This window comes from Colossoma macropomum, unplaced genomic scaffold (genome assembly GCF_904425465.1).
Source record: "Colossoma macropomum unplaced genomic scaffold, Colossoma_macropomum, whole genome shotgun sequence".
NCBI lineage: Eukaryota > Metazoa > Chordata > Actinopteri > Characiformes > Serrasalmidae > Colossoma > Colossoma macropomum.
Genome location: NW_023494810.1, coordinates 26,691,781 through 26,706,415, shown reverse-complemented (window position 1 = coordinate 26,706,415; position 14,635 = coordinate 26,691,781). Strand labels below are relative to the sequence as shown.

Genomic DNA, 14,635 nt, shown 5'->3' with positions numbered 1-14,635 from the left:
ATAAAGGCTAGAACAAATGGGGAACACCTGGAAGAGGGAGGCGACAGAGACTACAGACAGGTGGGATCCTATCAGGGAAGGTGGGGGGGAAAAGGACCAAAACAAAAACACAAGCACATGGCAGAAAGCACATGCCTACAAAACAGAGCAAGAAACAGACACAGGAACAAAAGGGGAAACCGAGACACTGAGTTAGCGAGTGCTAAACTTTAAAAATGACAAAAAGGTTACAATGAAATGCAAAAAGGAAAAAGTTCTGTTTAAATTATACAATGGAATAACCTGTAAAAAGACCTTTTTTTGCAGTGTAGAACAGTAAAACTCAGAAACAACACAGATAGTTGTTGGTTATAAACAAGGTTATGTCAAGGTTAAATCATATAAAATGTGTAAACAAGATGTAAGCTCTCGGTCAATGACCCCAGTGCCATTTTTTTTATAAACGGACCAGCAAGGCACATTTTCTCCATTCACCAGCCCCTCCATCTCTGCCAGCCACCGGTTAACCAAAGCCACACACACACACACACACACACATACACTTTCTAAGCCGCTTATCCTTCTGGGTCGCGGGGTAAACAAAGCCACACGACACACAATTAACTCATTCCTTTTCAAGTAAATTCTGGCCATCTGGTCTGTCCACAGTGACACATTTAGCATGTGCATAAAGTGAATGTTATGCTATAATTCCCATTCTGTTCTGAACATGACACGGAGCATAACGTTCGCTTTCTGTTCAGGGAAATACGTAAACACTGAAATCACGCTTCCTCTGGCAAATTTTTTACTAGCCCTTTTTTGCACACGTTTTAATAAACTGCTGACACATCAAGGCTTGCATTTCTTGTATTCACAGGAATTGACAAATACAAAGCATTTTAAAATAACTCTTTAAAGCCAGTCGTGGTCACAGCCGTGTCTGTTTACACTTGTGAAAGAGGTTAACATTTGCTGCTGCTATAAATAATCTCAACAGCGATGAAACACATTTTTAGAGAGAAATATTTTTGTTCGTCCGTCAAATCCAGACTGGAACTTTCATTCCAGCGTTTTAGTGGACTCATTTTGATTTCATTTGAATGGGTGTTTTTCTATTGCACTGCAGCTGCCGTCGTCTCACTTTTATCGCTTCCACTTTCAGTGAAAATGATAAGGTTTAATGGAGCTCCCGAGTCAAACGCGTTGCTGTATAATAGGGCTGCAGTGTCCGGACTCGAGACGTTTTATTAACGTCTCGGACTTGTCTTGGACTCGGTTGTTCTTGTACCTGTCTCGGTCTCGGCCACAGGTTTCACCAAATATATTCTCTGGTCTCGACCGAGTTCAACTAAACTACCGTTAAAAAAAAAAAACCTTCTTACTTTTAACGGTCACCGGCGCGCGCTGACCTTCGCTTGGAGTAAACTGGAGCGAACCGCAGCGAAGCTTAAGCGTCTTTGAATCGTCTCAAGGGCAAGGTGAGCTGTAATTCGATGGAAATGTAAACAGTTTCGTAATGAAATCTTTGTAAAAACCCATTCAGTGTGGTATACCACGGTGAGAAATAACCTTTAACCTCGGCCTTCCTTTAAATTGTATTCGTGTTTTGCCGCCGAGCGTTTGAACGGTCCTCCTGGTATCGCTCTACCACCGTGTAAGTAGTGGTTATTTCATTTCTGCTGTTTCGTTAACGTTTTACTCGGTAAATTGACGTGTTTCATTATACTTCTACAAGTAGCCAAGGCGCTGTGCTTTATCGTGTTAAATCTAAAGTTATTTAAAGCATTTTTTTCGCGGATGTATCTCGTCGAGTTTAAGATAACCTACAGCTATCACGACGGAGGAAGCTAGCTAGGTTAGCTAACCTAGCTAACTCAAACATTTGTCCGTCCGGTATGTCTGTTCCATACAAATGGGTTTTTTTACTGAATTGGACAGCCTTACATGATGTTTATCACACTGTTCTTCTAACTAACTGTTGCTAAATGTACTCAAAGGCGCATATTTGCACCTAGCTAACTAGTTAGCTAGGTTAATGGTGTAGTTTAATGTTGCTAATCAGAGTTAAATTGTTTAGCGATGTTAGGTAGGAAGGCTGGTTTACAGTTTGACAAGCTTGTTTTAGTAAAGTGTTACACAGAAGTGAATAATTTCAGTTTTCTGCATAAAGTCTACTGTACTGTATTGTATTCTCTCAAAACAAGGGGCAGATGATCCAAGCAGATAAAAAGGACAGGGAGGGCTGTTGATGTCATATGAATGACATTGTTGATTGGAACATTTTGTTTTGCCCATAGAAAGGCTTTTGTTTGACTTTCTGTCAAAAGGGAATAAGAATATATCTTGATATAATGTTGATGCCAAAACTGAAAACAAGTATTACCTAAAACAGCCAAGTAAATGAACTAACTTGATTAAAGCATTAAGACAAAAACAGACGGGCTGTTGTTTTTAGTCACATTTTCATGCTATTTCCTGATACAGGAATTGATTGAATTCATTTAGATTTCAGATTCGTTGCATTAATTCAGAGAATTCAGTGTGGGTACTGGTTGGATGCATTCAGAGCATGGATTTGTTGTAATAATTGAGAGTGGGAATTGGTTGCATTCATTCAGAGCAGACGTTGAATGCACAGAAACGAGACTGTCTTCGCTGCAGAACCAAAAGTCCAGGGGGTACAGCTGGATTTGATCCAACTCCTCCTACATTGTGTTTTAATTGGTCTGAACTATATCAGACTCCACCCCGCCCTGCTATACTTGCCCGTCAGATTCAAGTAAAACGTAATCAAGTGTGAGTGTGAAAGTAAGTACGTAACACACATTTTCTCTCTCTAATGAAATTCCAGGATTTAGGTAATAAAACCCAGTTATGTGGGTTATTTTGACCTGTCATATGTGCATTCTAGTGTTTAAAAACGTTCAGCGTTTTCAGCTAGAACTCGTCTATCATAAGTACACTTGAGATGTTGGCCTACAGAGTGGACTTTGTACCGGAATGTGAAAAAAGCTTTTCGAGTTTTGACAAATGAGTATGAACGTCGTGAATCATAAGCGATTATAAAGGCTGTGTTTTGGCATTCAGGACGGAGCAACATCGAGGAAAAAAACACAAACACCAGCAACACCTGCGGGTTACCCACAGATAAAAACGCGAGAGGGTAGAGCAATGAAATAAGTCGTAGGCAGAAAACGTAAGCGATACATACTAGTTTACAGACCAATAGAAATGTGATGATTTTACATCCATGAAAAGAAGACGTGGGCGGAGTTGGATCAGGTCCGGCCCCACCCCTTTGGACTTGTGGTTCTGCAGCGAGTGATAGTTGAAAGAAACTTTCAGTTCATACTGTATCACAGTTGTTTTTACAAGTAGGAAAAGGGGGTATTTTATTATGATTTGAATTTGAGAAAATTATTTTTGTATACTGTTTTGTAATGGGGGCGGCACGGTGGCGCAGTATCGCCTCACAGCAAGAATGGCCTGGGTTCGATTCCCGGCTGGGTGACCAAGGTCATTTCTGTGTGGAGTTTGCCTGTTCTCCTCGTGTCTGCGTGGGTTTCCTCCGGGTACTCCGGTTTCCTCCCACAGTCCAAAAACATGCAGTCAGGCCAATTTGACATGCTGAATTGCCCCTAGGTGTGAGTGTGTGAATGTGTATGTCTGTCTGTCTGCCCTGCGATGGACTGGCGACCTGTCCAGGGTGTATCCTGCCTTCCGCTCAATGACAGCTGGGATAGGCTCCAGCACCCCACCGCGACCCAGAAGGATAAGCGGTTTAGATGATGGATGGATGTTTTGTAATGTGGACAGAAAATCCTTCTTTTGTAATTTTGCAGTCACTCAGTCCTGCTTTCATTTGGACTCGGTCTTGACTCAGTCTCGCTTTCATTTGGTCTTGGTCTTGACTTGCTCTCGACTAGTTGTGGTCTTGGACTTGTCTTGGACTCGGCAAAGGTGATCTTGACTAGAGCCCTAGAGCCTACCATATTAAAAATGTAGTTAGTCTGCTCCAACCAGTACTGTGGCTAGTCCTGTGTTCCCAGTTGGTAAGACTGTCTTTCTGTTAGGAGTGTAATGGATGGTTGTGGATAGACCGTTGCATGTGTGGGTGAGTGTGAATTTGAAGGGGTTGAATGAGTGGATTAGAGTGGAAAACCAGGCAGGTCATGCCGCAGTGGTGATTCTTTGGAGTCCTTTCTGGGTCATACAGAAACAGTGTGTGTCTTTCCTTGCTTTTTCCTTTGAAGTGGCTTTAACGGTAAAGACTGTGTTTTTTCAAAGCTCTAGCATGATGGCACCTTCAGATATGAGCCAAATAGCTGAGGATCAGTAATATTAAGTAATACTAAAAATTAAAAAACAAAAAACAAAACAAAAACATGGTACCTTATCAAGGGTTTATTGATCATTCCAAGGATAAAGCACAGAAAGAGCAGGGAAGGAGTCTGTTGTTAATATGCGCCAAACACAGAACTACTCTTGATTTTCATTTTGACAGGCCAGTGTTTGTAGCTTAAATGAACAGTATCATTTGGACATAACTGGTTATATACAGTATTAATGCTTTAATGTGCATGAGCTCTCTCTCATTTGGTCTTGAAGAGGCCAGAGACAGTGTAGTCTGTGAGGTCTCCATCAATGAGCCCAGTGCCGTTATTATGAATGAACCAGCAGGGCACATTTTCTCCATTCTTCACATCATTTCTGAAGTCTTTCTGCCAGCCCCTGTTAACACAGAGTCATGAGGTACAGAGTTAGCATAAGTAGTAGTCTACTATAACTGTTTTTGATTAACATTAGATCAAATCATTAAAGCTCCTAACCTCAAATTATTTTTGGTTATTAATTCTTTTTTATTCATTTATACCTCTTATTTACACTGTTTGAACATTTCATGATGAATCGACCAATAGAAGTGGCCTAAATATACTTAGAATAAAATCTCCTTACTTTAATGTGCATTAACTTTTTTTTAGTATAAGGTTACCATTTCAGAAATTGGAGTTTTGTTATGACATTGAGGATATGCTTTTGTGCAGCTTGCAGGAACAGCTATGAGATGTAAGCAAATAATACAGATGCTGCACATGTAAAATTAAAACACTGGCGCCTGCTATGCAAGAGTCAGCATGGTTTGCATTCAGTTTCTGTCTTGAGTAGCATGCAAGCTCCTTTGTTCAGTACATTACCAGTCAAACCTTTGAGCTGTTGGAAAAAGATTAGTCATGTTTCATAATGTCAATGTCAGTTGTGAGAAAAACAAATTTCCAATGAAATAACACAATCTGCTGCTATATATTCATACACAACATAGAACACTTCAGTAAATATATGTATTTGGTGGTTTGCATTCACCTTGTGACTAAAAGCCTGTGTCCCTTCACGAACATGAAGGCATCAGGTTTGTCCACATCCTTCCCAGCAAAGGGCTCGCTCACCTCAAACTGTACACCATGATAGAACTGTCCTATAGAGGGAAGGAGAACTTATTAAAGTCTAGAGCATCTGGAGCATACAGATTTGCTTGAATTGTCAAATAAATAAACAAAATGATCCCTTAAGATGAGAAACCACTCTGCTTAAGGTGGGAAACGCATGAGTGGCACCTATATTAGCCAAGAATACACTGAAATAACGTTTTTGGAAGTAGGTGATAATTCATTGCTCCTGCAACTTTCATTATAACAAGAATGTACATCAGAAATGTATCTGAATAATTGTTTCTTAAATATAAATTATTTTATAAATATCCTACTATTACCCAGGAGTGGAAAGAGTATTGAAAATCTCTACTTAACCACATAAATCTTAGGCTTGTTAAATACTAAGTCTTATTATTCTGAAACTACAGGGACTACAATGAAAACTGGCTGAGCTATTCTTAGGTTATAGAAGTGTGTAATAAAACTGGCCATTTAAAGGGTTAAGTAAAAGTACTGTTACTGTAGTGTTACAGTAATAACAGATTACTTGATTAAGAGTCAAAATTACAGGTAGATAACTCAATTAATAATGTAATTTTTAGTGCCAGTTCAACTGCCCATCAGCTCCCTGAATGTTGCCTTACATTAATAGATAGTCAAGCATAGCCTTAGTTGTTTGTGATACACGTAGTTAATTTATGTGACATTATTCATTAGGATATGCACACAGGTTTGTTCACATTAATTACAGATCTGATTCTCTTACCTACACAAATGTGGACCTTCAATTTAAAAACATTGAAAAAAATAAGAATTGAGGCTTGTAATATGAATGTAGCCAAAGTGGCTCTGATCTGATTTGAAAAGACCTGATTTGCATGTCCACACATCTCTGAAAAAATCAGATTTGTGCTAAGGAAAAAAATGGAATAGTGCCACTTCAGCCTGGTAATGTGGACTCTTTCATTCCAGCTTCATATAAGGCTTGTTCTGAATTCATGATTCAGGGAACAAGCTCATTTACACTGATGACAGATATAAGTCACTAACCCACGCTAATGTGAACCATTAAGTTCACATTACATCACATTCAGAAGACTGGATGTGAGGAAAATAAAGGATAAGCAATGAGTTGTAATGTGAATGTATCAAAGTTGGAAAAAGTATTATGACAACCGCCACTAAGTGGACAAAAAGTGTAACAACCCTCCATTTTTCCTTTTTTTCCTTTTTCCAAATTTTCCATTTGTGTGGTGGTCTTACCAAGCAGGCCATTGACTCTTCGAGAGAAAAGATGGCTGTCCAGGGTGTAGAAGCCCAGGTAGTCCTGGTGGTAGGGGTGCTTCTTCCAGACTTTGTGCAGAATAATAACAAATTTCACAGAGTTCCTCAGGGTCACTGTTAGACTGCGATCTTTGGTTACTTGCAGATCCATGCTGGAGGAAAGGAAAAATAATCAACATTGTTACCATGGTTAACGCTTGACTAAATGATGAATTTGTACACTGATGGCACAAAGTGATGTTTCACTGTGATGTTGAATTGGCACTAAGCTATTCTGCATGTTACCAGCCTAAACAATAAAGTGATCAGAATGTAAAAGAAGTGCTCTAAGGTTCCCATTTAAAGTTAGAGTTTGGACTACACCGGTTGGGAAACAGCATCTCAGGTAGCTCTGAATGTCCGGCTGTCTTGGGTAGTGAACTTCAATTATGCTGATGTTTTTAAATTTATACCATTATATTATTTATCTTGCACATTCCCATTTATTGAACTGATATTGAGCTGTTCTCTAGATTCTTAACAAAGATGGTTCTTCAGAGGACCAAAGGAACAGTCAAAGATCCCTTTGCATGATTAAAGGGTTCTTTGTAGCATAAATGGGTGTTTAAGATTGATGGAGAACTTGCTGTAGGTGGTTCTGTATAGAACCAAAAAGGGTTCTTCTATTGTTACAAGCCTGACATCATAACAATAAAAGATCTTTGGTGCTACATAGAACTTCAAAAAGGTTCTATACAGAACATTCTACAGCACATTTTCCATGAATCTGAAGAATTCTTTCTTGCTGCAAAGAACTCTTAAATCATGCAAATGGTTCTTTAAGAGTTCATGGTTCTATACAGAACCATTTTATTTACTAAAGAACTCTTAACAAGAACCATCTTTTTAAAAATTGATAGCAATGTGATTCCAGGGCATGCTGACTGGTCTTCTTGATAGGCATGCAAGTAGGACCCAAATAGTTGTTAACGTCTGCGTTCAGTTTTGTTTCCTGTTTAAGAAGTACTGCCAGTAGCAAAATTGCAGTATCCTACTTACTTGAGGCCTTTGACAGAGGTATTGTCAGACCAGAAGAGTTTTGCCTGTTTGCCATGTTCAGACACCAAGATCTCCTGTGTGGACACCATTAATCTGATACCAAACTTCTCATGAATGATCCCAAATCGCCCAAAGTAGGTGTTCTCTTTGCTAGCAGGGTTCACCTTCTTGTCTCCAATGGTTTGTCCATTTACTACGGTGCCTGTTAAGAAAAGGTTAGATGTTAGAGAACTCTCACAAAGGACTCCTACAGTCCAAACATTTTTGCATACCACCACATGCTCACCTGTCAGAGGGTCTTTGACCAGGTTGAAGATGGTACCTGGTTTGTCATTGATGTTGAAGCACAGTGCATCATTTTTATCTGGTAACTCGATGATGAAATGTGGATCTCCATCAACTGTCAACAAAATAGTTTAGTTACCTTTTGTTTGAGTGTTTGGTTACTATGTAGAAGGTTTAATAAACATGATTACCCCAATTTATAGGTGATGAAGCATAACTATAACTGGTCTGTGGAACAGTTTGACCTAGAATCAGATGAAGCAGAAAAACAAAATGGTTGTTTTCTTATTTCCATTTCAAATGACATTTGCTATGCAACAGAGATGACACTGAAGCTCAGAATAACAATGTAGTCTTTAAAATCTATTGAATGGGTTGAGTTCTTACTTGGAGTTGAAACGCCTGTATGCTGATCTGTAAATCAATGCAAAACAGATTGTTAGTGATACAGCACTTAATGATATGGCTTTCCATTTCAAATCACATGTGTTATGCTATAGAGATGACACTGAAGCTCAGAATAACAATGTAGTCTTTAAAATCTATTGAATGGGTTGAGTTCTTACTTGGAGTTGAAACGCCTGTACGCTGATCTGTAAATCAATGCAAAACAGATTGTTAGTGATACAGCACTTAATGATATGGCTATATAGTTAGAATTATTTATTTAGAGCCAGTAGAAAACTGCTACATAAAAATATACCACCAAAATACAGGTAAAACAGAGCTTGATGTACTAACATTTTAAATCAAGTCTTTGAATGTAATGAGTTGTTTGTAATATAAAAAGCAGAGCTTCACTGTTTGCACCAAAACTGTTTGTTGAGTTCTTCTTTAGAGTCCTTCTGATGAGGGTGTTTGTTACACGCTATGTGGTGATGTTCACAAGCATCGATGGTGTTTCTTTTAAAGATTGTCATTTTTTTATTCAGTGGATGTGTTCTAAACGTATTTTCCTAAAACCTAAAAAGAAACTGTATATTGAATAGTGCCTTTTCAAAATATAACTTGGACTGAATCGAGATACTTTTGTCTTCTGAATACGTACATTCAGAGTACTTGCATTCCATTGCATCCCAGCTTTGCACCCTAACATAGCTATAGTCCCTTCGTTAGCTATTCTGAAGTCCAGATTAAGTGGCAATTTTTAAAATTGCCTTTGTCAATCCAAAAGATTCCCTTAACGAAATGTTTTATGTTCAAAGCATAGTTTTTGTCCCGCACAATGATCATTTCTAGCTTGGAGAAATTATTTTTATTATCTTTAATTAAATAAATGGGGTTCAAAGCTAGTATTAATTATTATTCAGTTTTAAACAGTTAGATCAGCCTACATGTTATTCATACCTTCAGTTAGCTTGTCAGCAATGAGTGTATCTTCTGGCTTTTCATCAGTTTCAGGTTTAGTGACCACCATAGAGGTCAGCGGGGTGACAAAGTTATATTTCAGGGAGAGTTCCAGTGCTTCAGCCGTGGCGTTCGCCTTCTCTTCTGGTGTACCCTTGTCTCTGTGAGTAAATGCCAACCATTATGAGTCTTATATTAGAATGTATGGATGAGAACTTACTCATTAAGATTAACTCATTAACACTTTTTCATAATTCACTCAGTGAACTATTTGATAGCTTACTCCGAAACTACACACTGTCAAGATTTTTCACTTTTATTGCTGTTTAATTTTATTTAAGAGAGTTGTTCATAGGCCATATTACACCTACTTATAATTTTGCTGTCCAAACTAAAACAAGTTTCTCCAGAATGGTAGCTTTACAGGAGACAGCAAACCGTCCTTAACTTCTAATAAGTTAATGTAAAAAAGCATTGATTATAAGTGATTTTGAAGCATTTCTGTTGGTGAATTCATCATGAAATTTCCACACAGTATAAAAGACAGCAGCTGTATTAAAGTGAAGTTGAAAAATAAAAATAGACAAAGTGTACATTTAAACTCTTCCCTCCAATCACTGCTTAGCAAATGTTACACTATCCACCATTACCTCGGTAAAGCTTTCATTTTTTTTTTTAGCAGCAAACTAGTTTTCCTGTGAATGTATTTGAATTTGAAGCTCCAGACATTTAAAAGATGTTCCTGGGGGTTCTGTAAGAGCAAGACCTGAAACTTCAGCATAGTAGAGGGTGCCAATTTCCAAAGCCAGGAAGTGTTGCATTCATTGTTAGATTTATTTTATCCTGTGATCTCATTAATATGTGTAATCTTGCTAGTGTTTTGTCTCGATTGGAAAAAATATGCACTTACAGTTAGTATGCCATTGTGGTGCTGCATAGGCTGCTGTGATATAAAAAATTCACTGTCCACTCAAAAATGTTAGCCAGGTAGGAGTCCTCCAAATATTTGTGCCAAGGGGCAGATAACTTGAAGATCTAAGCCTGGTTACTACAGTTTAAATGTTATATTAACTGAACAGTTTCTATATAGGAGGCCTGTGGTCCTGCAGACATGAAAAACAGGGTTAGCTGTTCACGTCTGTAGCCACTCCGGTCTCCCTAAAAAAAATGTAACTTTGTACTTCAATTCACGTAGAAATACTTAGAACTGATATATAGGGTTCTTAACTTCGCTTCTGCTTTAAGTTCCATTATTTGGCAAAGATACTTCATAATATTCTTATATAAGGAACTAAAGTCTGTCACTTTAGTTTAATGCCCCTTATGTCAATGCTTAATTTATTTCACAAAACGTATGTCGTCTTGGTTTAGAAATATATTATTCAATGCCTAGCTGTATGTTACGAAGACCTTATGTAGGTAGCCTTCAAATAAAGCCCATTATAACACTCACTTTTTATCTAGGAGTTGTTGGATGGTCAGATATGCCCAGAGACGCTCTGTGAAGTCTCCAAAAATGTACTCTTGATCAGGAAAAATGGTATCCCACTTCTGGGCACTAGCCTGACCTTTCGCCACAAAATAATTCTCTGCCTGGCGAACAAGAAAGAGATTAAAGCCATTAGGACCAGCTTGCATCCAGCCTTATACAGTGTGATTTTACATTTTTATGTATTCTCTACTGTATAGTCTTAATAAAGGTCTAATTCACCTTTCACACCTTATCAATGTGAAGAACCTTTGTAAAGTTTGAAGAACCTCCACATCATGAAGAACTTCTATCCCAATTAAAAGGGATTTCCTAGAAACATACATTCAGAGCTTCCAACCATTTAGGTTTTTTTTTTTTTAAAATGTAATTTGAGTGTAGTTAGTTTCTCACCCCCTGAGCGGAAACTTCAACTGCAAAATCGTTCATCTCGATGTCGTTCAGTTGGCCTGCGACCACAATCTCAGAACCATTAAAGAGCTGCTTGAAGTAGCTGCCAGTGAGGGAGTTCACTGTGTCTTCTGGATAATTAAAATGCACTTCTGATAGGAGAGGACTTGCCACTTCATCATAGAATCCCTTTGAATAAAGAATGCATTTGCAGGCTTAAGATTGTGCCATCATACTTGTAACATAATTCAGGTGCTCACTAAGGCTGAAAGATGATTGTTTTTAAATAGAAATTTCAATTTGAGTGCAGATTTCAAATAGCAAGCTTGCAATTTTAATATATAACCTATATCATCAACATAGGTTTTAAGTAGGGAGTTTTAACCTAATAACACAGAGTTTGTGCACTTCCTGTGGATGAATTAGTCTGGCACACTACATTCAGTGTTCAAGCCTTAAGCAAAATTGAGCCTTAAACAAAAAAAATGGACCTTCTGGTGTTTTTGGCCAAAATAACAGGATGGACCTTGATTTAAAGAAAACAATATTAGTCTGAAAAAGTGCAATTACACATTTTCTACAGTTCTAGTGATTACTTTTGGTAAACATATGTTGGAGACCTAAGTAACTAGACATTTGTAAGATTTCAGTGCAATTAAAGTGCAGCAGTGCCATTCTTTAAGGCCCGGTTAACCTCCTTAACTGTCCCGCTGGTGGACTCTGGCCATTTAAGTGTTTAAATACAGCAAACAAAAGCAGTTTCTGGTTTGTACCTGTAGCTGAAGAACAGCATCTGATGCCTCGTAGATCCTACGAGCTAGACCATCGTTCTGCTTGGCCATCACATCCAGAAAATTATAGTCCACATCATAGCCAAAGCCCAAGCAGAAGAGGCTCATGTTTCCACCAATGGCATTCTTGACATTGTTTTTTATTATGTCTAGGTTTTGCTCACCTATAAAAAAGAATGTAACATTCTTAAAAGATCTTTTATGTTCTTTCTAAAGAAACCGTTCATCTGAGCAGAAATCTATATGTAAAATGGATAAAAGACCTAATGTGGCTTTTATCAACATGTTAAACATTGCTTTGAGCTGAGCTGTAGTTATTTGGCTGTACAAAATGTAAAACGTTACCGCTAAAAATATTTGGCTCTCTACCAGTAATGTTTTTTGCTGTATTATTTCTTGTCTTTCTGTATTCATCAGCTAACGAAAAGAATATTTCAAAACAGCTTGCCCCCAAAAATCCACCCCACAGTGCCTTTTTACTTGTTTTTTATACCAGAAAATCTTGTTCTACAAACTAAAATGTCATCGCTGTAGGATATGAGTTTGTTCACCACAGAAGTAGCAGTGTTTTTTCATTTTAACTGAAGTGTCCTTTAATTGTAAGTTGGAAAGCCAGTAGCTTGCAGTTTACTAGACCTGTTTGCCTGTCTTTTACTGTCATAAGTTTGATCAGGAAATTTGTCTGTTGTCTGTGTTAAGTTTGAACTTTTCTACACTACAGTTGTAGGTCATTATAGGCTATTTCAGGCCTATTCTCCCCTTAACTCTTGTATTGTAAATTATGATCAAGTGTTCATAAACAGTAACAGTCTACTGAGCTTTAAATTCGCTCTTTTTTGTAAATTTAAGTAACACCTTAGCTATGGCTGTTAATATTTAAGCTGATAAAACTATTATAACATAGGAAACTATTAACTGGTTGCTGTGGTATCCCAGGAAGTTACATTGCTAGGGGGTCGCTATGGCATTCCATGTGGTTAAGAAGGTGTTGCTAGTATACTTGTATCATCATAATTTAAGTCAAGTGCTCAAATGTTTGCCCCCCATTCATTCCCATGTGGAAAGAGTCATTTCACCATCTTTTTCTGTATTAAAAATCTATGTCTGATCAAAAAGCTGTATACAAGCATGTACACATCATTGCAAAAAAAATACCAAAGGTAGGATCTCCATCTGTCAGCAGGATGATCATGGAGGCACTATTGCCTGGGACAGTTTTGTTTTTCTCAGCTGCAGTTAGTATATCAACAGCACGTAAAACAGCATCGTTGATATTGGTCCCTAAAGGGAAAAGGGAAAAAAGAAAAGATTAATTGATTCAGTTTTTGTTTTTTCAGTTACTTTCCAGCTGTTAAATGTTTTTGATGCTTGGTGTCCAGAGAGATACATTATTTAAAAGACAACACATTAACACATCACCTACTTGTTCTTGTTATTCTAGATCTGTACAGGTACCGAGCTGAATGATAAATTTAATTCTGTAACTTACAGCCATTACAATCGTTATGTGGACAGATCTAACCATTGGGAATCTTTCATTCAGTCTAGCATCCACCCTCCAGTAACCCAAGGGACATAGAATTTTCCAGAATTTGAGCCAGCTCTGTTCCATCACTGAGGGTGCATCAGAAATAAATGATGGGGTGCTTTTTAATAAAAAATATAATTAATTTCATAGCTGGAATTTGTTTATGATGATATGACTAAAAATGAAAAGGTTCATAAGTGTATTAGAATATCCCATGCTCTAATTGCTAATTCCCACAAGGGATGCTACTGAAGACCAGTGTGTCGCTTGAATAACATAATATAATAAAATGGTTTCTCTTTAAGATACTCAAATACTATTCATTTTTAAAAAATCCACCCATGTTAATGGCACTAAGCCTACTTGCTGACAACGTTCAATTAATATCCCCTGCATTAGTGAACATCTATACTAACGACAGAAGATGCTAACTATACTACAATACATTGCGTGAATTCACATTGATTCACATGAATTTGCATTGACATGAATGTTTTAGACTTTATCAGATGTACACTACATGGCCTACAATATGTGGACACCCCTCTTTATTTAAGGCCACCCCTATGGCTAACAGGTGTAAAAAAAAAAAATAAAAAATCCACAGTTGTGTAAAGCACGCTACCACTGGACACTGAAGCAGTGGAAACATGTTTTCACATTTCACTATCTGGCAGTCTGTTGGGCGAATCTGCACTGCAGCTCCATATTAATGCCCATGATTTTGGAATGGGATGTACAACAAGCTCATAAAGGTTTAATTGTCAGGTGTCCACATACCTTTGGCCATATAGAATGTAACTGCCATAGTATGCTATCAGAGCCGTCTTGCACACATAATCTTACAAAGCTAATCTACACACTACAGGACTGGTTATAGGTAGGAGTTAGGCAGGCTGACTTAATGCATTTTCCCCAAAGCTGAGGATACAAAAGTTCAAACTGAGGGTACAGTGCATGCTTTTGCACTCTGTAGAACTGTGTCCCTGGTTTGAGGCGTTCTCTGGCCTGCCAGTCTTCAAATGGGTTCTCACAAGCACCCTCTTTGCATCCAAGTGTGGTCCAAACGTCA

General features: G+C 38.0%; 1 protein-coding gene across 2 annotated transcripts in view; it reads right to left on the bottom strand.

Moving 5' to 3' along the window:
* LOC118799921 (inter-alpha-trypsin inhibitor heavy chain H3-like) overlaps nucleotides 1–14,635 on the bottom strand; it is a 40,581-nt gene that overhangs the window by 20,097 nt on the left and 5,849 nt on the right. Inside the window, exons 11-23 of one of the 2 annotated variants that reach the window (XM_036560030.1) lie at nucleotides 13,191–13,316; nucleotides 12,018–12,199; nucleotides 11,248–11,433; nucleotides 10,819–10,958; nucleotides 9,366–9,526; nucleotides 8,585–8,611; nucleotides 8,406–8,432; nucleotides 8,210–8,263; nucleotides 8,020–8,133; nucleotides 7,734–7,935; nucleotides 6,675–6,847; nucleotides 5,344–5,455; nucleotides 4,579–4,713 (exon numbers count right to left, since the gene is read on the bottom strand). In XM_036560030.1, coding sequence (XP_036415923.1) covers nucleotides 4,579–4,713; nucleotides 5,344–5,455; nucleotides 6,675–6,847; nucleotides 7,734–7,935; nucleotides 8,020–8,133; nucleotides 8,210–8,263; nucleotides 8,406–8,432; nucleotides 8,585–8,611; nucleotides 9,366–9,526; nucleotides 10,819–10,958; nucleotides 11,248–11,433; nucleotides 12,018–12,199; nucleotides 13,191–13,316 — 1,639 coding nt within the window. Of the gene's footprint in view, nucleotides 1–4,371; nucleotides 4,714–5,343; nucleotides 5,456–6,674; nucleotides 6,848–7,733; nucleotides 7,936–8,019; nucleotides 8,134–8,209; nucleotides 8,264–8,405; nucleotides 8,433–8,584; nucleotides 8,612–9,365; nucleotides 9,527–10,818; nucleotides 10,959–11,247; nucleotides 11,434–12,017; nucleotides 12,200–13,190; nucleotides 13,317–14,635 lie in introns of those variants that run through there. The other variant, XM_036560031.1, reaches the window with a different exon arrangement.